The sequence below is a fragment of the Macrotis lagotis genome, chromosome X (assembly GCF_037893015.1).
Source record: "Macrotis lagotis isolate mMagLag1 chromosome X, bilby.v1.9.chrom.fasta, whole genome shotgun sequence".
NCBI classification, from domain to species: domain Eukaryota; kingdom Metazoa; phylum Chordata; class Mammalia; order Peramelemorphia; family Peramelidae; genus Macrotis; species Macrotis lagotis.
The window spans coordinates 355,316,405-355,337,085 of NC_133666.1; the positions used below are offsets into that span (position 1 = coordinate 355,316,405).

The 20,681-nt window shown below is 37.8% G+C and overlaps 1 protein-coding gene across 2 annotated transcripts in view; it reads right to left on the reverse strand.

Annotated features, from left to right (window-relative positions):
- The window catches only part of RETREG1 (reticulophagy regulator 1), a 173,011-nt gene extending 153,149 nt beyond the window's left edge, over positions 1 to 19,862 (reverse strand). Inside the window, exons 1-2 of one of the 2 annotated variants that reach the window (XM_074207559.1) lie at positions 19,577 to 19,591; positions 19,281 to 19,331 (exon numbers count right to left, since the gene is read on the reverse strand). In XM_074207559.1, the coding sequence (XP_074063660.1) occupies positions 19,281 to 19,303 (23 nt within the window). In that variant the 5' untranslated portion in view covers positions 19,304 to 19,331; positions 19,577 to 19,591. Of the gene's footprint in view, positions 1 to 19,280; positions 19,332 to 19,576 lie in introns of both variants that reach the window. The other variant, XM_074207558.1, reaches the window with a different exon arrangement.
- Between the last annotated feature and the right edge of the window lie 819 nt (positions 19,863 to 20,681).

The window sequence follows — 20,681 nt, forward strand, 5'->3', positions numbered from 1 at the left end:
ATAAACCTCTATTTTAAAATGTAAAAAACATTCTTGGTTGCCAGACAGTACAAAAACAGATGTCTAGTCTTAATCTCTGAGTTGGATCTGGGTCTGCTTAGTAAGGTGCTTTAGAAGTCACTTCACAGATCAAAACCTTCATTTATACAAATGAAGAAACTGAGTCAAGTTCACTATACTAAGTGGTCCTAGGCAAAGCAAGGACTAAAACACAAGCCTCTGTTTTGCTTATTCCTCTGAACATCTGTGCATAGAGATCTGTAAGAAAGCTTTTACTAGATAGTGCTCCTCTATTCTCTCCTGGGAATTAATAAGCCTCTCCAGGGATTTCAATAGTAATTCCAAAGGACAACACACCCTTCAAGTATATATGTTAATGATGATGATGATGAGCATCCATTTCAAAGAAGACTGTAACATCAGGGAGATCCATGATGCCACAACCACATGAATTGGGGATCTGAGTGAGGGGGTGCTGTGTTAAGTGACCAAGCTCATTTTCTCCTCCAGAGTCATCTGGGTCCAGTGGTCAGATAAGAATCAGAACAGCTAGAGATGGTCCTGGATGCAAGGCAATCAGGGTTAAGCGACTTGCTCAAGGTCACACAGTTTGTAAGTATCTGAGGCTGGATTGGAACTCTACTTCACCACCTAGCTACCTCTATATCAGTTATCTATTAATGGGTCAAAGATCTAGAGAGACTTTCCATCTCCAACCCCCCCGATTTTATAGATGATGAATTTGAATCTAGGTCCTTTTTCACTGTATCATACAGGCTGCCTCAGACAAAGAACATACAACAAAGCCAAGTTGCTAACTTTCTTTTGGGTTTTTTTTTTAACAAGGCAATGGGGTTAAGTGACTTGCCCAAGGTCACACAGCTGGGTAATCATTAAAAGCCTGAATAAGGATTTGAACTCAGGTCCTCCTGACTACAGGGCCAGTGCTCTATCTGCTGTGCCACCGACCTGCCCCCAAAATTACTAACTTTCATCAACATCCCCAACCATCTAGAGAGATGGACAGATTTACCAAAGTCTTTTCCCAAAAAGTCTTAGTGCAATTTTAACATATGAAAGCTGAAAATTAAGACAAGTGTCTTAGAAACACCCCAAACTTGAAAGAAGAACAAGCTATAATAGATGGGATTTCTTCAGGACTACCTAATTTCCACCTCTAGTCCTGAGGCTACTCCAGAGCCTTTGAAAAGTCTAGAAATGCAAGCAGGAATTTTATGGCATGGCAGAATGCAAAAGAGCATTTTAGCTCTTTTTCCCCCCACTAGTATCATGATTTCAGAACTAGGATTAGATAACTAGGTCTAATGTATACTCTGAGAAATATACATTCATAGGTTCAGTAGAAACAAATGTCAAAGGGAATATATATATATACATATATATATCAATTCTAAAGTATAACATTAATAACTGATGAACATACCATGTCTTATTTATTTTTCTATCTAGCACATAAGCATCAAATACTTAATTATTTTCATTAGCATGAGCAAGTGCACACACGCGCACACACACACACACTCTCTCACAGAAGCAGTCCCTATATTCTGTATTAGAAATGTATTCTTCCCACTTCAATTTTATAAAACATAAGCAAGTCTTTGAAATTATCCACTATGTATTATATACTTCAAAGGAAAGCAAACTACATCATGGAGATTCAGTCTTAAGTATTCCCTTTTTGTCTTCTACTATATATATGGAAAAATATAATATAAATTCATGATTTTAAAAAAAAACTTGGGGAAGAATAAGTAAGATTAACATGTTATCTTAAAATATAACTGGACATATCTTAGCAAATAATCTTTATACATACTCTGGATCAAAGGTCCTTACTTGGGATCCATCCTTTTAATGTTTTGAAAATTATTTAAAAATAAATTGTTTTCTTGATAATCCTATGCATTTTATTTAAAAACATTATTCTGGGAAAGAGTCCATAGACTTCACCAGATTGTCAAAGGGGTCATATAAAAAAAAAGGATAAAAATTCCTGCCCTAGATTATTTTAAAGCCTCATCAAATTTTTAATTTCATTTTTAAATAAACAATAAAAACACTAAGCAGGTAAAATGTAATCTTTGAAAGGGGAACAACTGTGTGATCCTTGGTTTCCTCAGGATGTCAGAGGATTGCTTTCATTATCTAGAAACTCTTGACTCTGGAATAAATTCTGTAATGCAATAGGGAGTTTTTTTTAAATCTTGATTCTCATCTGAAATTCATATCTGAGATATATTAAAAAAATGAAAAAAATCTACCAAGATAAATGATTTCAGCAACCCAGACTTATACTAATAAGCAATAAAAATCTGAAAATAATAAATAATTTGAAATTGTGATAGTGAAAAGGTTTATCTGGGGGCTGTGAACAAAGATGTGGGAAAAAATCAAATCTTTATTTCAATAATTGGTTTTCTTTGTAATATTGCGCATTTCATTTTATGCATTTAGAAATATTATTCTGATTAATCCAGCAGTTTACCAGACCACTGAAAACTATCATGATCCTAAGAAAAGGTTAAGAATCTTTGTACTAGAGAAAAAACCTTTTATGCCTTTAAGCTAATTTCTTACGATTGTGTTTTTTGGGGGGTGTTTGCTTTCTCTACCAATTCCCCATTTTTCTTAAAGAGAAATATGCCTTAATTGGTAAAACCAAACTATTAATAAGGAGATGCTTACATTTAGACAAGAGTGTCACCTTTATGCTATCCGTTAAGTTACCTCCTTTTACTCCAAAGAAAAGATCATCTTTACACAATAGCTTTATCCATACTTTTTTCTCTTTGTGTGCATCTAAATTGTATATGTAATGGTAAGGGGACAGTAACAATTTTCTCTAATTAAGCAGAGAAGACAATGTATTCCCTTAGCACAAGACTTAACTAGGTTCCAACAGAAAACATATGTCTCTCCTGATAATAATACCACCAGAGAATTCTAGGACCATAGTAAGTATTCAGGCTAGAAAAATGAAGCACATGGTCAACAATACAAGAAAAGGGACTTAAAGAAAAGTAATACAACTTCTCATTAAACTCTAAGTGAGATAGTTCCAAATTTAAGAGCTTTAAATATAATAACAGCTTTCAAGGCAGTCTTCTTAAGAGGAGAAATTTCCATTTTATAGGCCATTCTTACATGTGACATTTCAACATTTTTGTAGGAGAAATAACCCATACATAGAATCTCCACTCTCCCAGGGAACTCTTATTCCTTTAAACCCCCAAAGCAGTTTATGATTCTCTTCCATTATGCTTTCCATTATAGTTATCTATGACCTATTCTTATCCCATTCACTAGACAGAAATCTTCTTGAGATTCAGTATATTTTTCTTTTTTATTTTCTTTTCTTATTTCCCAGTCTCTAGCACAATTCAACACACAATGGTACATTGCCTTTGAGAGTTGACTAGAATCAGGAAGACCTAAGTAAGAATCCTACCTACATATAAATATTGGTTGTGTGACAATGAACAAAAATCACTTAATTTTAGTGCCCCAGGATGACTTCAAAAACAACAAATGACAGAGGAGCTGTCCATCTGTATACATGCATAGTTTCTACTACATGGAGCTTCTAATGTAGATAAAAATCATGTGTCTCTAAAAGGAAAAAATACAACAACAATAGCCTGACTTAAAATGTTTACTGGTAAATAAGTTAATGAATCAACAAATGAAGAAATTAATATCATAAATATGCAACACAGCAAAACCTGTATATAAGTATCAATTATAAGAATTGCCAGCCCCAGCTTATTTCTTGCTTTGATTGAATAATTACTTGATAAATGCTTAAAAAACAAATGAAAACAAAAAAAAAACTTCATAAAAGTCCCACTCTGAAGGCTTATGGAAACGACTGGGCTCTCAAAAGGTTCATGTCAGCCAAGTGAAGAATGAATTGAATATACAAGCACTGAATTGCACTTTAAGACTAGGAAAACAAAAATGAAACATTTGCTGCCCTCAAGGGGGTTATATTCTTTTTTTTTTTTTAGGTTTTTGCAAGGCAAATGGGGTTAAGTGGCTTGCCCAAGGCCACATAGCTAGGTAATTATTAAGTGTCTGAGACGGATCTGAACCCAGGTACTCCTGACTCCAAGGCCCATTATGCCACCTAGCTGCCCTAGGGGGTTATATTCTACAGGGGAAATAACAGTATCTAGACAGGTAAGCAGAAGGCAAACTTAAGAACAAAAAAACAGTAATGCATGGAAAAATCAGGGAAAGCTTCACAGGAAAAAGTAGGTGAGAAGTGAAGGAGGATGAGGGCTGGGAAAGGTAAAATTAGTTGAGAGCACATTCCAGGCATTACAGAAAACTTGAGAAAACAGAGGCAGAAGATGAAATCCTGAGTTAGGAGAAAATCCTCTTCAGGTTGGGTGGAATGTGGAGTACACAAAGAGAAATGTGAAAACAGGTTAAAAATGTAGATTGGGGCCAAGCTGTAGATAGCCTTAAATGTCACTTTGAAGGATTTCTATTTTATCCTAGGAAAAAAGGAGAGCCCAAGATGGTTTTTGAGTAGTGAAATTACATCCTCAGTAATGTTAAGACTACTTTGACAATTGTTTGAAATAGGGTTTGGAAAGGTGAGAGGCTAAAACCAAAACACAGGCAAAAGATGTGGATCTGGAAGAGGGGGAAGAGATTGTGATTGAAGAAAAATCCACAAGATTATGGAGGCAGAATTGTCCTGTCAGTGCTTGGCATTGGACTGAAGGGTAGAAGAAAAGATAGGTGAGGGAAAGAATGAGAGATGACTATAGAGATATCAACCCAGGTGACTGGAAAGATGGTGGATCCTCTGTAAAAATGGAGAAGTCTAGAGAAGGGATTTGCTGTTTAGTCTTGGTTGTGTGACTCTCCATAACTCTGTTTTGGGCTTTCTTGGAAGAGAGAGAGTAGAATGGTTTTTGCCATTCTCTAGCTCAAGGCTGTCCCACCTTACTTTTAAAAGTTTTTATTGAAACAATAGACAATATAGTTTGTCATTTTAGTGAGAGCTCTGTGGTAACTCGCCTTCATTTACTGAAGCATTTAGCAAACCCACAGGGGGCCCACATAAAATCACACTGCAGGCCCCATCCTGGGCCACATTTTGGACAGCCCTGCTCTGGCTCATTTTACAGATGAGGAAATATACAGGGCTAAGAGACTTGCCCAGGATCACACAGTAAATGTCTAAGACAATCTGAACCTAGGAAGATGAGTCTTGCCATTAGGCCCAGTCCTCTTTCAACTGACCCATCTAACTGCTCCTTAGAGAAGGCATAAGAAGATATATAAATCCTGTTTTAGATTTATTGTTTCAGATGCCAAAAGTATATCTTGGAGGAGGAATAATATAGTCATCTGGAAATATGGGGGTTAGGATTTAGGAACAGAGACTAATGTTGCTTTATCCAGATTTAGGAATTCTCTATACAATGCATGAGAACTGAGGATGTTTGCCTTTCATTCTCAAAGTAGACCAGGATATCAGGGAAGTGATGCCATGACAAGCACATGAATTGGATTCGGGTTGGGGGGGGGACTTTCTCCTCCAGAGACATCTGGATCTAATGGTCAGTTGTAAATCAGGACGATTGGAGATGGCCCTGGATGGAAGGCAATCAGATTTGAGTGATTTGTCCAAAGTCACCCAGCTAATAAGAGTCAAGTGTCTGAGGTCAAATTCAAACTCCCATCCTCCTGACTCCAGAGCCAGTGCTCCATTCACTATACCACCTAGCTGCCCCATAGGAGCTAAGATCACCAAGAAAAGGGAATACAGAGAGAGAATAGAATATACAGGACAAGGTCTTCTCTAAACTTCATTTCTACTGAGGATCCACCATCTTTCCAGTCACCTGGGTTTAGAACTTCGTAATCATTTTTCATTCCCTTCCCTCACCTTACACCATTTTTCTCTATCCTTCTGTCAGGGGTCAACCCTTGACAGGACAATTGCACCTGGTAGATGGATGGATCATGATCCAAGTAAAGAGAAAATCAGTTTCAAAGAAAAAAAAGGACATAGACATGAGCAAATGATGGTCAATAGTGGAGAAGATTGGAGAACAAAAAGACAAGACTGAAAAAAAGGACACTGCATTTGTTGTTTTTGTCCTTCATTCTCTAAAAGGACCATAAGGCACTAAAAAAGCATTAATAGCCTTTAAGAGAGCAATTTCAAGAGAATGGTCTAGTTGGAAGCCAGATCACAAAGAAATAAGTGTAGATGACCAAACAATTGGCAATGAAATGCAAGAGATGGTCAGGAAGATAGCTTAAGGCAGAGGTTCTTTTTTTTTTTTTTTTTTTTTAGGTTTTTGCAAGGCAAATGGGGTTAAGTGGCTTGCCCAAGGCCACACAGCTAGGTAATTATTAAGTGTCTGCGACCAGATTTGAACCCAAGTACTCCTGACTCCAGGGCCGGTGCTTTATCCACTGCACCACCTAGCCACCCCCTAGACAGAGGTTCTTAAGCTAAAAGCTTACGAATTTAGAAAATTAAAAGTGTCTATTTTTATTTTCACTAGTCTCTAACAAATTTATTACTTTCTGTAACTACTTTTAAACACTATTTTGTGGAAGGGACCACAGACTTCACTGAGTGCCAAAGGAGTATATGACTCACCAAAAAATTAAACCCCCTAGTTTAAGAGGAAGTCAGGGTTAAATGAAGTAAACTTTAATATATTGAGAAAAAGGCATGAGCACCCTGTGTGGAGAAACCAAGAAAGAGTTAGTAGGATTAATGGGTAACAGAGAAAGAGGAAAAGAGAGAATGTCAGCAAAATAAAGAGAGACACAATAAAATATACAGAAACAAGCAGTAAGAGAGTCACATCATGACACGTTTAGAATTATTTATAAAATAAGCTCCCAGAGAAGAGGATAGGCAGTCAGAACAATGGTGACAGAGAGAATTGCAAGGAATACATTCACTTCTACTTCAGAGATCAGATTAAAATAGAGAGAGGATAGGGAGATTTGGTGAAGATGAAAAGGGATTATGAGGTTTGAGGTATGGGAGATGAAAGAATTCAGTGGATGGCCTTGAATTTTTTCAGGAATAGAAACCAAGATCATATGGTGGGAGAAAGAAGAATAGTTGGTTGATTGGTACTTGCCCTTTGTTATTGAAGACCACCAAAATGACATCACTATGTTTAAGACAAGTTACGGTGTGTCCAACTGCGACTAATCAGACCAATATGATCTTACTCTATCACATTTTGGGTACAAATAGTCCATGTGAACACCTGGGTAGGTACTCTAAACTTACAAATGTCACATTTCCTTTGAGCTGCTTCAATTCTGCCTTCCTCATAGAGTGCAGCCCCCTCACTGATGAGGGCATGCCATGCTGGGTGGTTCTATGCCAGTGTCTCCCAGGCTGTGCAATTAATTCTAAAGTTCTTCAATGAGACCTGTAGGGTGTCTTCAGTATCAGTTCTTCTGACCCCAATGTGAGCCCTTGTCCTGTGTGAATTCTCCATAAAATAGTGTTTTTGGCAAGCGTAGGTCTGGCATTCTAGTATCATGTTCAGTCCATCATAGTTGCACTTTCTGTAGTAATGTTGGAATGCCAGGCAGTTTAGCTTGAGGAAAGACCTCAGTGTCTGGTGTCTTCTTCTGCCAACTGATCTTCAGAATCTAAGACAATTTAATTCAGCTTCCTAACATGGTACTGGTAGACAGTCCAGGTTTCACAGGCATATAGCAGTGAAGTCAGCACAATGGCCCTGTAGACCTTCAGTTTTGTAGTCTGTCTGATACTTCTTCTCTCTCACAATTTCTCTTAGAACTTCCCAAAGGCTGAGCTAGCTCTAGCAATGCGTGTGTTGACAATGTGCACCTCCATGGAAAGTATCCTGCCAAGGTAAGTGAACTTGTCCATAGTTCTCAAAACTTCTCCATTTGCTGCAATTGATGGTTCCACATATGGATGGTGTGTGGTGCTGGCTTATGGATACCTGTGTGTTCATTGTTAGAACAAAATGAGCCCAAGCAGCCCCACTGCAACTTGGCAGTGGTGGCAAAGGTTGAAGAAAGAAGTTTGTAACAATGTAGAACATGAGAGCTCAACAGAGAAGAATATATGATTTGCTGTATTTCCAAATGAGATTGTGAGGTTGTGGTTCCATGACCTCCTCCAAGAGAAATCAGCAATTTGGAAGGAATGAAAGAAGCAGATGGCTTGGGTGACCAAAGTTGAGCACTGGCAGTGTTGAGTCCACATCTATGAGGAGTGAAAAAAGCCAGGTTTCCCAAAGAGTACAGCTATTGGGATAAAAACTCTCTCTTTGATAAAAACTGCTGGGAAAATTGGAAGAAACTTAGATTAGACCAACACCTCACACTCTATTCCAAGATAAGATCCAAATGGATACAGGATTTAGACATTAAAAAAACAATACTATAAGCAAATTAGAAGATGAAGGACAAATTTACCTGTCAGAGCTACAGAAAGGGGAGCAGTTTATGACTAAGGAAGAGATGGAGAACATCACTAAAAACAAACTAGATGATTTCGATTACATTAAATTAAAAAGCTTTTGCACAGATAAAACCACTGTAACCAAGATGAAAAGAAATGTAGTAAACTGGGAAACAATCTTTATAACTAATGTTTCTGACAAAAGACTCATTTCTAAAATATACAGAGAACTGAGTCACATTTAAAAAAAAAAGCCATTTCCCAGTAGACAAATGGTCAAAGGATATGCATGCAAAGGCAATTTGCAGATGAGGAGATCAAAGCAATCCATAGTCATATGAAAAATTGCTCTAAATCATTACTTATTAGAGAAACTCAAATTAAAGCTTCTCTGAGGTACTACCTCACACCTCTCAGACTAGTCAATATGACCAGAAAGCATAACAATTATTGTTGTTGAAAGGGTTGTGGGAAATCTGGGACACTATTACATTGTTGGTGGAGCTGTGAACTCATCCAACCTTTCTGGAGAGAAATTTGTAACTATGCCCAAAGGGCAACAAAAATGTACATACCCTTTGATTCAGCAATTCCACTACTGGGTCTATACCCCAAAGAGATGATGAAAAAGGGTAAAAACATCACTTGTACAAAAATATTCATAGCAGCCCTGTTTGTGGTGGCAAAGAATTGGAAATCAAGTAAATGTCCTTCAATTAGGGAAATGGTTTAGCAAACTGTGGCATTATGTATGTCATGGAACACTACTGTTCTATTAGAAAGGAAGAGGGATGAGAATTCAGGGAAGCCTGGAGGGATTTGCAGAACTGTTGCTGAGTGAGATAGCAGAACCAGAGATACACTGTACACCCTAACAGCAACATGGGGGCTATGATCAACCTTGATGGACACATTTATTTCATCAGTGCAACAATCAGAGACAATTTTGGGCTGTATGCAGTGGAGAATACTATCTCCATCCTTAGAAAGATCCATGGAGTCTGAACAAAGTTCAAGGACTCTCCCCTTTAATTTAGGAAAAAACCCAGATATCTTATTGTCGGATCTTGTTATCTCTAAGACTTTTTGTTTCTTCGTTAAGGATATGATTTCTCTCTCATCACACTGAATTTGGATCAATGTACAACATGGAAACAATGTAAAGACTGACAAATTGCTTTCTGGGGGGGGAAGGGAAGTGAGATGGGGGAAATTGTAAAGCTCAAAATAAATAAAATCTTTATAAAAAAAGAATTACAATGCAGTTAGGAAATCAATCTCAATCTTTTTTCAAAAAAATAAAAGGTAGAGATACTCTTAAGATCTCTTCCAAGCCTACATCTATTATTATGCAACAAAATCTGACTAATAAAGGAGACTTCTATGAGTCTTTATGTTTAATCATCCAAAAATAAAAAAAAGCCAGATTTTTCACCTATAATATACAAGTTTGGGCTAGCTTCCAAAATTAGTAGTGATTAAAAAAAATAGTGATAGTTTCATTGTATTCTGATCAGTCCCCATTGTGTTCATTCTAAGTGCTATGTTTTAGAAAAATGATAAGCTGGAAAACATTCATATCAGAATGAGGAAGACTAGAAAAAAAAAGGGGCTAGGAGATCATGCCAGGAAACTGAATGATCAGTTGAAGAACAAACTGGATGGGTTCAGAGAATACTGTAATATGCCAGCATTTTCCCATTACAGAACTCTAAAAAAGTTATTGATAGGGTTTATAAAATCCTATGTCTCAATGCTTAGGAAAAATGGCTTCCTTTCTATACTTCACAATGATCCCATAACATTACATAAATTGGAGGACTGCCCTATAGCCATCAAAGTCTATTCCAGGACTGAATAACTCTTAATCTAGAAAAATTCCTTATGTGAGTAGGCCAATTCTAATTTATCTTAACTTCACAGTATCCAGGATTTTTTTTTTTTGGTTTTTGCAAGACAATGGGGTTAAGTGACTTGCCCAAGGTCACACAGCTAGGTAATTATTAAGTGTCTGGGGCTAGATTTGAACTCAGATCCTAATGACTCCAGGGCAGATGCTCTATCCACTCTGTGACCTAGCTGCCCTTATTCAGGATTTTAAAAAGCCTCCAAGGAGCCTATTTTAGTTTGATTTCACTGCCCCCCCATCCCTACAGAAGGGATCTGAATCTTCAGATCAGGGCACATATGGAAGTCTGGCAAAGGTGTGGACAACTTCTCAAAATTGTTTTTTAAATGTGAAAAATAACTATAAAGGACATTAAATAAATTAAGTTTAATTATTAAATTAAATGTAAATTTCTGTTATTGAAATGTTTTAAAAATAAAATCATGGATGGTAGATTAAAAATTCTGTATTTAACAGTGCTCTGAATCATTCTTCCAATTCTTTCAATCTAAAATGTCTGATCAGGAATTTTCAACAGCTAAGTCCCAAATAAGTCTTTCCGCTTTGTCTCCTATTCTCATCACCCAAGGTTTCCCTAGGGAATCCATAAATACCCATAAATACTCAGAGCCTGAGATCAACAAAGTTCAATTTCAGTAATTATAAATCCATTTAAATGTTTTCATTTTTTTTATTGTGTGTAATTTGTGGTTCATATTAAAGAATACTCTTCAGATGTTAAAAATGTGAAACAAATCTAAACTGAAATTGATAAATATTGCATTTACTCAATTGTTCACAACTCAAGACATACCTAGATTTCATGCAAACTATCAAATTATATTTTAAAATTATAGTATGCAATACTTGCGTGTGGAACTCTCAAGATCTACAAAGGGAAGAGAGAAGGGTGGTTTTGTTATTTTAAAACTTTGTTTACAGAAGATAAAAAAGAATAAATGAATTAAAAGCTTATTCTCACTGATTTTTTAAAAAATATTCTGAGTTCTTCTTTATGAAGATTCACTACAAAGTATGTCTATAAAAGTTTGTCCAGTTTTCATTTTCCTCAAAAATTCATAATGGGCTAAATCCTAAACACTTCTTTATATACATTATAGCAATTCTTCCTTGTTTAGATGTAGGAGATTACATGACTATATTAACCTATGTTAAATTGCTTCCTGTCTCAAGTACAGAAAAGGGGAGGGAGAAAATTTGGAACTCAAACTTTTTAAAAACTAAATTAAAAAAAATGTTTACATGCATTAAAAATATTAAAAAATTTTAAAAATAAATCAAACTCCCTTTCAACTATTAAAAGCAAAACAAAAAATATAAAGAGATCATAAAAATGCCATGTTTGCCAAAATGCCCCCAAACTATGCCCATTTCAAAAAGTAAAAAAGGCAGCGCAAGTATTGACATCTTATACTAACACAAGCCTCTATAGAAAATTTTGCTGTGTTTTAAACTATATCTTAGAAATTTAAATGGAGAGATATGATCTAGTGGAGCAGAGGAATGTGAAGGCCTCACTGAGTGGCTTTTGTTTGTTTATCAACTTAGGTATTCATATTTAATTCATTTATTAAACATTTACTGAGTGCCTACAGGCAAAGTGTATTAAACTATGGAGAATAAAAAAAGTAAAAACAGACAACTTCTTCCTTCACAGAATTTATACTTCAATAGCAAAGATGCAAACACAAATAATTTTCACATAAAGCAAAACATGAAAAGAATGACCAGTAAGATATAGAGGGATATATAAGTCACAAAAGGGAAATAATGGAACTGCTAAAGTACAATGTCTGTGCTATACAATGAGAAAAGATCATTGGTTGATACCTGAAATTTGAATCAAGTCATTTATTTTTTTTTCCCCTTCTTGGGCACTATTTTTTATTCCAAATTATACTCGAGACTAGCATATTACCTAATTTTTCTCTACCTGCTCTAGGACTGGCTGGCCAGGACCAGGAGCTAGAAATCCATTAATAAATACTTGTTGATCTGAATTAAATTCAATAAGGAGCATAAAGTAGATGCCTAGATAGAGGCTTGCAGAGTAGGATCCAGAGAAAAGTAGATTGCTCAATCAGTAAAAAGTTAACTAATATATGCTAGGCAATGAATATACGAAAATAAATATGAATCACTTCTGGCCTCAAGTCGCTTACATTCTATCAGGAGAAACGTACACAAGTTTATACAAAGGAAAAACAAATGTAAAGTAGATGCCACAGTGTTTGAAGTTTTGGAAGAGTGTGTTAACTAGTCAAGAAGTATTCTGGACAAGGGAGAAAGCCTGTGCAAAGACATGGAGAAGAGATAAAATTTTGAGTGTGAGGAGTCAGTTTTAGTGAATAGATGTTTTGGAAATAAATTATTCTAGATATTTAAAAAAGTTTTCAGTTCAGTAAGACATGTAGTAGAGTCAAAAGAATGTTAGATTTGCAATCAGGAAGACCTGAATTCAAATCCAGGCCCAGGTACTTAGAAATTGTGTGATCATCCTAGGCAAGCCATCTGACCTCTCTCACAGCCTCAGTTTTCTCATCTGTAAAATGGAGATAATATCAACTATCTTGCAAGATTGTTGTGAAAATTAAGTGAGATAATGTAAAGTACTTTGCAATCCCCACAGCAATATATAAATGTTAAATTATGTGACTATTATATATTTTAAATATAAAATTATACTACATAAATATCATAATATTTTTAAAAAATAAATTCAAGGACTAGATTATTAGAAATGTTCCTAAGACAAAGATCTTATATATATGATATATATCATATATATAATATGTGTACAATATCCTCTACCTTCATCTTATACTGTAATAGTCTCACTGTCCTACATACTTTATACTTTAGAATCATCACCTGAAAACTATGGCATCAATAATGAAAACTACCAATAAATTACTTTTTAAAGTAAAATATTCTATCCTAGTTAAATGATATTTCTAGGTAATTTAGCTTTATATATATATATATATATATATATATATATATATATATACATATACATATATATATATGAATATTTAACACCTCATGCTCACATTTTTTACATAGGTTCAAATCTGCAATAATAAAAACTGTGATCCACGCTTGAGCAAGTTAAATGTAAAGTAGTAGTTGTTGTTTGGGCAACTTTTCCCTCAGTTCTAAACACAGTCAGCAGGGCCAGGAGTATAAAGTGGGCCCCTCTGGAATCCTTCTGCACTAATGATTCACTACTTCCAGCTGCAAACCTGATATATATAAGTGCTGATAAAATATTTGGAAAAGAATTGTTTGCAAAAATTTGAAATACAGCAAACTGGAGAACATTAAGACTACACTTTGAAGTATTCAAAAAAATAGAGAGTTCACACATTAAAAAAGTATCTCTATGCTGGCATGTTTATTTATTTAATCATGCAACTTCAAAAATGAAGAATTATATATAAAAATATCCAATATAAAAATAGCAGAATGCCAGTTGTAATATTAACTTGATAGATAAAAAAAAATTTTTATCTAAAAAACCCCATAGTTTTATCTAAACTATGAAAAGAAAAAAAATTAATAAATGAAAGCTAGAATAAGAATTAAGTACAAATTGTCTAAAGTGAGGTACATCTGGTCTAAAAATGCCCAGTCAAGAAAAATCATATAGCCCAATAAGATTTCTCAGTATTTTTTCAAGCTACTCTCTGACACACATATGAATCAAACTTTCAGTAGCTCCCATTATAATATAAGTCTGTATGGTTACAATACCTTGGACAAATCACTTTCACCCTCAATATCCTCCTCTTTAAAGAAGGTTGGATTATGATGGCCTCTCCCTTCCAGCTCTAAGGTTACAGTCCTATAATGCCAGATATCCAACACATATGTCCCACACATATGGAAAATTTTGTACTATTTTCTAATTAATTCCTGTATATTAATTTTATTTCCCCAATTATTTTGCAAGCTTCCTGACTGCACAGAGAGTGAATAGTCACTCAACAAAGTTATTAACTGTTACATATCTATTAATGTGCTATGTGGTTCGCTAAGGTAAGGGATAGGAGAAATCAGAGCATTATTTCTTTAGCAATATGGCATGGTGGGAAGAGCACCACACTTGAAATATCAAGAGAACTGAACCTGACTTTCCCAGATACGACATTTATCAGCTGTGTGTATTTGAACAAATCAGGTCACCTCTCTGAGCTTATCTGTCAAATGTGGCCACTAATAACTGTACTCATTATCCCACAGAGTTCTGAGCAGAAATAATTTAAATAAACTTAAGATGCTACAGAAATGTGAACTATCATCTTATTATCATTAGTCTTCACTGAACAGAACACACAGTATGTACTCAATACTTGCTAATCAACGATATTGACTGGGACACCCAAGAGATGTCAGGACAAAAGTTAATGACAGATCAACATATGATGGGGAACTACATATTACTTTTGATGCAGAAGGAATCCATCACTCAACACAATCTGTCTCTGACAATGAAATGCTCTAGGGAAACTATTAGATCTAATTTTGTTACATGGGTATAATATTTAATCAGTTTAAGGTTGCTCACTCTAATAATCTCCTTACTTTGATTCCTTTATTTACTTATATATTGCTTTTCAAACAGATTTTTTTTCTGATTTTTGGCTTCACCAAGGGTGATGATTATGTGATGCTCCAGTCATATGGTGGATGGACACGAGCAGCCAACTGGAGTAAGGAAAACCAGCTTTACCCAGTTAAGGCAATGTTTGGATCCATTAATAAAAGTTTAAGTGTCTAGGACAAGGAAGATAATAATCCTACTGTTCAGATCACATTTGAAGGGCTGAGTTCAATTCAGTGCATTACACTATTAGAGGAACACTGAAAAACTTGAAGTAAAAACAAGGGGGGGGAGGACTTAGAAACCATGTCACATAAGGAATGACTTAAGGAATCCAAGACTTAATATTAAAACATCCTAGCTCCTTTCAGATATTAGAAGCTTATCACATAAAGGTAAGGATGGACTTTCTGTATAGTTAAAACAAAGCTATAGGTTTAAAGCTAGAAGAGATCTCAGAAATCATCAGTCCAACATTTTTATTTTACAGATTAGGAAACTAAGGCCAAGAAAGATTCAGCAATTTAATCCAGTTATACAAGAAATAGAGGAAGAATTGGAGCTTGAACCCAGCTCCTACAATTCCTTTGAGTCAGAAGATCTGGATTTTGAATATGATATTCCTGAGAGTTTTTAACTTGGGAGTTTCTTTCAGGAGGTGACTGAGATTCTGTCTTCTAGTTCCAGTAAGTCAGGGCAGTTTTCCTTCCAAGATTTCTTGAAATACATATCTAGCCTCTTGTTTTATTCAGATAATTCAATGAGCTCAAATTGAGCTTTTTCAACAATTTTTGATAGGAAATAACCTTCATTTTCTTTTATATGGTTCAATCTTTTGATTTTGTTTAAAAATTTCTTATTGTCTTATATGGATATTAATTTTGGTTTGGTCCATATAATCTTCAAGGAACTGTTACTTGAAGGTTTTGCACATTTTGTGCTAAGCTGTTAATTTTTTCTGAATTCTATTTCTCATTTCTTTCCCAGGGCTCATTATGATGCTGTTCTTAGGTCTTTATTGGAGTTGTTGGAGGGGAGGCAGTAGGGAGAAGCTGGGCTGTATTGCTTCCTCCTACTTCTCCATCATGGGTGGACACCAAGGTCTTAGGATCCCAAATCCAATACTCCCTTCTAAGGCATAGTACTGCCTCCAATCCTCTACCAGAGGTTAAAGGTAGATATGAATTCAGTAGGAAAAAAACTTTTCAATATATTCAAAAGTGGAACTAACTGCTTCAAGAGATAGTGACTCCACAATCATTGGGAATGCATACAAAGTTTTGGACCACCAGTTACAAAATTTTGTAAAGGGACTGTGCTGAATAGGAAGTTGGATGAAATGTTGTTCCAAGATGCTTTTCTTCTCCAAAAGTCTCTGATTCTGACTATTTTGCATCTTAAAAATATACCTCAGTGCCAGAGAAGACCTGCCTGAATTTTAGCAACAAAAGTGGGGATTCTATTTCTAATGACCAATTTAGCTATCTAAAGTGAGTCATTTTCTCTAAATGTATTTCAGCTTCCTCATAAGCATAGGATAAGGATAATATTATGCTGCAATATTCTGAAGTCTGAGAACACATTAAGAAGAAATTGGAGCTGCATTATTTTGTGTATCTGTTCACTATTTGAATACATCAAAGTTGCAATAGGCCACAAAAATAATGCTATCTAGTAGGTCATTATACTTTAGCATTAAGGCCAGAAATAAGACTAAAACTCATTCCACAGAAATTCTAAAATCATTCATCAATACAATTGTGCAAGAATAATACACGATCAAGATTTGTGCTTTTAATCAAAACAATATAAATACAAATCTGAATTGATTTTAAATCCAAATGACATTATTTCTTAAGACTGGCTCTCATCCGTGCCTAAGCTTCAACATCTTTTCATAGAAAAAATAAGGACAGAGAATTGATATTGGAAGGAAAGAAGAAAAGGAAAAGCAGAGTCATAGATGATATGATTTAAGGATATTTGAAGAGATGTACATACACAAACACACATACAGAAAATGGATGTTTAAAATCAGTTACTGTCATTAACAACAAAGGCTGAACTTATTCCAACCACAGAATTCTTTTTTTTTCTTTTTTAGATTTTTCAAGGCAATGGGGTTAAGTGGCTTGCCCAAGGCCACATGGCCAGGTAATTATTAAGTGTCTGAGGTTAGATTTGAACCCAGGTACTCCTGACTCGACAGCCTGTGCTCTATCCACTGTGTCACTTAGCCGCCCCAACCATAGAATTCTTAATATAAGAGGTAGATGAAAAGAACCAAACACTAAGAAGCTGGGGAAAACGGGTCAAAAAGACAAGAGATCATGACACAGAAAAAAGGAGAAAATATGATTATTTCAGAATCTGAAGCAAAGAAATATTTCTGTCAAAAGAAATTCATATAAGGAGTTTAGTCACAAAATAGTAAAAAACAAAGGGTAACTCCATCAGCTTCATCTAAGCAGAGTAATGAAAATAACTTTGCACTCAGAAATCATGTAGCTAAACCCTTTTCATTTTACAAATAAAGAAATTAAGGCCCAAAGAGATAAGGTATTTGGTCCATCAAGGTAGTAACTTGGAAAATTAGAACCAGTCTCTACTACCAGCTATGGGATTTTGATACTACACAGGTCTCTGTCTATTTCTTAAATCTGGAATGGTTAGGTTTATTGGATTTCAGGAAATATGACTGCAATGTATCAAATGCATTGCCTTATAATTTTATTCAGACTACAGAATGTGATGTCATTTTCAATAGCTAACCAGCATCCTTTACTCAAGCCTTCCTACAATGTCTCACCATAAAGCAAAGGTGTCCCAGAATTCCTGAAGGCCATCCCAGGACAGCCCAATCCCTCCAGCTCTTAGCAAGCTGGAAAAACTTTGTATCCAATATTGTCTGCATTACTATTATCTGAGGACTGGGTAAGTGCAGAAAGGCTTATTTTCAGAAGGCTGGCCAATAGCAACTCAGACTTCTACTAAGTGGAAAAGGGGCTAACAACTGGAGTAACATTTGTTATTCCATGAAGTATTGGGAGTTTTGTTCAGAATCCATTTTGTCTTTTCTATAAAAACAAGAAGCAATATGAGGTAAATAATTATTTTTATCTCCCTTTTTACAGAGGAGGAAACTGAAGCTCAATAAGGCTAAGTGACTTGTCAGCATCCCAAAGCTGCAAAGTAGGTAACAGGATTTACATCTTCCTGACTCCACACCTAGTTTGCCCAATAACATTTTTTTCCTTAATCTGCCCTGCTATGTCACATAGTGACAACACTGTAAATGTTTAGTATGTATATACATATATATATACACATATATATCTAAATATAATACATGATCATATAGATGTTTTATATATATTATATATATAAAAAATACATGATTATATATATATATGTATGTATGTATATATATTTTACAAGGCAATGGTAATTATTAAGTGTCTGCAGCTGGATTTGAACTCAGGTACTCCTGACTCCAGGACTGGAGCTCTATCCACTGCACCACCTAGCCACCCCCCACTGTAAATGTTTAGACACTGATACAGAAGAAAAACAGAGCCAAGGACAATAGAGCGACAATGACATTACCAAAGTGACAGTTTCTCAGACAGGTATGTGAGATTTAGCTGTTTCCATTTGCTGAAAAAAAATCTCTTCGGATTTATAAGTATCTAAGAATTGGCAGCATGCTTTTAACTACATTGATAAATTTGAAAGCTAATTTAGCATCGGTGTACTTTGCATTATTCTGGAGTACTATGCTCAGCTGGGGTGACACACTTTCTGAGGAGCCCTGACAAACTGAAGCAGGGGCAGAAGAGACTATAAGCCAGATAAGGAAGGACCTGGAAAAATTATGTCACATGAAGCACTGCAGGGAACTAGGGTAGTGCGGCTCTGGAAACACTTTTCAAAGGAAAAGGTTCATCCTGTTCCTCTTAGGCATGGAAGGGCCACACCCTTAATTATAACGTGGCATTTATTCTAACGAGGCATTTTATTCTAGGTTAGATGCTGTGGTTAGATGGCATTGGGTCGTCATTGTTCGAGTTTATGTGGCCAATTAATCAGATGACAAAGCACTTCTATAGATTATAGAGTGAGGGCCTTCTTTTGGAACAATTCTGAAACAACCATCCCTGTTTTCCATTTTATTGTTTGGGGGTTTTTTGGCAAGGCCACGGGTTGAGTGGCTTGCCCGAGGCCGCACGGCTAGGTGATCCACTTTATTTTTGCAGATGTAAAAGGCGACACTCGCAGGCCCACGGGTAGGGTTGGCAATCTACCTGTTTGCTTGCTTTGTCTGCATTTTCTCATCAGGGAGCAAGTCCTAGAAACTGGATCCCGAGAGAGGAAAAGCCAATGAGTGAGCGGCTGCCTCTGGGGCATCCCGCGCGGCGGCACCGAAGGACGCAGGGCCTGTCTGTCTGTCCGGGAGGACCTGGGGGGGCTGGCACTGGGGGCCGCGGGGTCACAGCTGCCGGCTCCTGCGCCGCGCAGGGGAGTCAATGCGGGCATGCGAGGGGGCACCGCCCCGGCGCCGCCGCTCGCCCCCCTCCCGCCCCCGGCCGGGCGCGCTCACCAGAACAGCAGGTTGGCGCAGACAAAGCCCGCCAGGCTGCGGAGCGGCCTCCGCCAGCTCAGAGCGTCGCCGACGCAGCGGCCCAGCAGCAGCGCCGGCTCCTCCGAGGCCCGGGCCGCGCCCCCCGCCGCCGCCGCCGCCGCCGCCGCCGCCTCCCGCTGCCGCTGCTGGCGGGGGCCCGGGCTCGCCATGTTCCGTCTCCGCTGGTGCTGGCTGGGGCCGGCGGGGCCGGTGGAGCCTGCGGGCCGCGCGGCGGTGGGTGCGGGCGGCGGCTCGCCTGCGCCGAGGCTCCCTCCGAGGCTCCCGGGCCGAGCGGGGCGGGGGAGTGGGCGGGCGCAGCGGCCGGGGGCGCTGCCGATTGGAGGGCGCCGGTGACGTCACAGAGCGCCCGGAAGTGGGCGGGGCCGGCCGCGGGGGGCGGGGGGCAGGTGGCCGCCTGCTTCCTCCCGACCCCCTCCCCGCTGGGCACCGCCGGCGCGGGGCCTGGCAGAACCCGGCCGGGCCCGAGCGACCACTCTGCGCCCCCCCTTGGGCCTGTGATGGAAGGGCGGGGACCCCGAATCTGCGATGGATGGGAAGAAGCCAGAAGGTTCTCCAAAGTCCCAGCCTCGAAGCCCGGCCGGGTTAGAGATGGAATCGCGGGGCATTAAGCGCCCCAAGAGGCACACCTGTTTAAGGGAAGGGCCTGGGCCCGTGGTTGCACTGCCAGGGAGGCTTGGCACCGGCTCAGCCACTGAGAGCCCCCGGTTACCTGGATCACCCAGAAGTGACTTCAAAAGCAGCGCTTACACCCAGGCCTGCCCGGCCATCCGCGCCAATAGGTATCAAAGCAACGGTCCGGAAATTGAGTGGATGTCCATCAAATGGGGAACGGCTGAACAAATTTGTGGTATAGGTTTGTGACGAAACACTGTTGTTCTATTAGAAACGAGGAGTGACGGGAATTCAGGGAAGCCTGGAGGGATTTGCATGAACCCATGCTGAGTGACACAAGCAGAACCAGAAAAACACTGTACACCCTAACAGCAACATGGGGCGATGATCAGTCTTTTATTTTTATTTTTTAGATTTTTGCAAGGCATTGGGGTTGTGGCTTGCCCAAGGC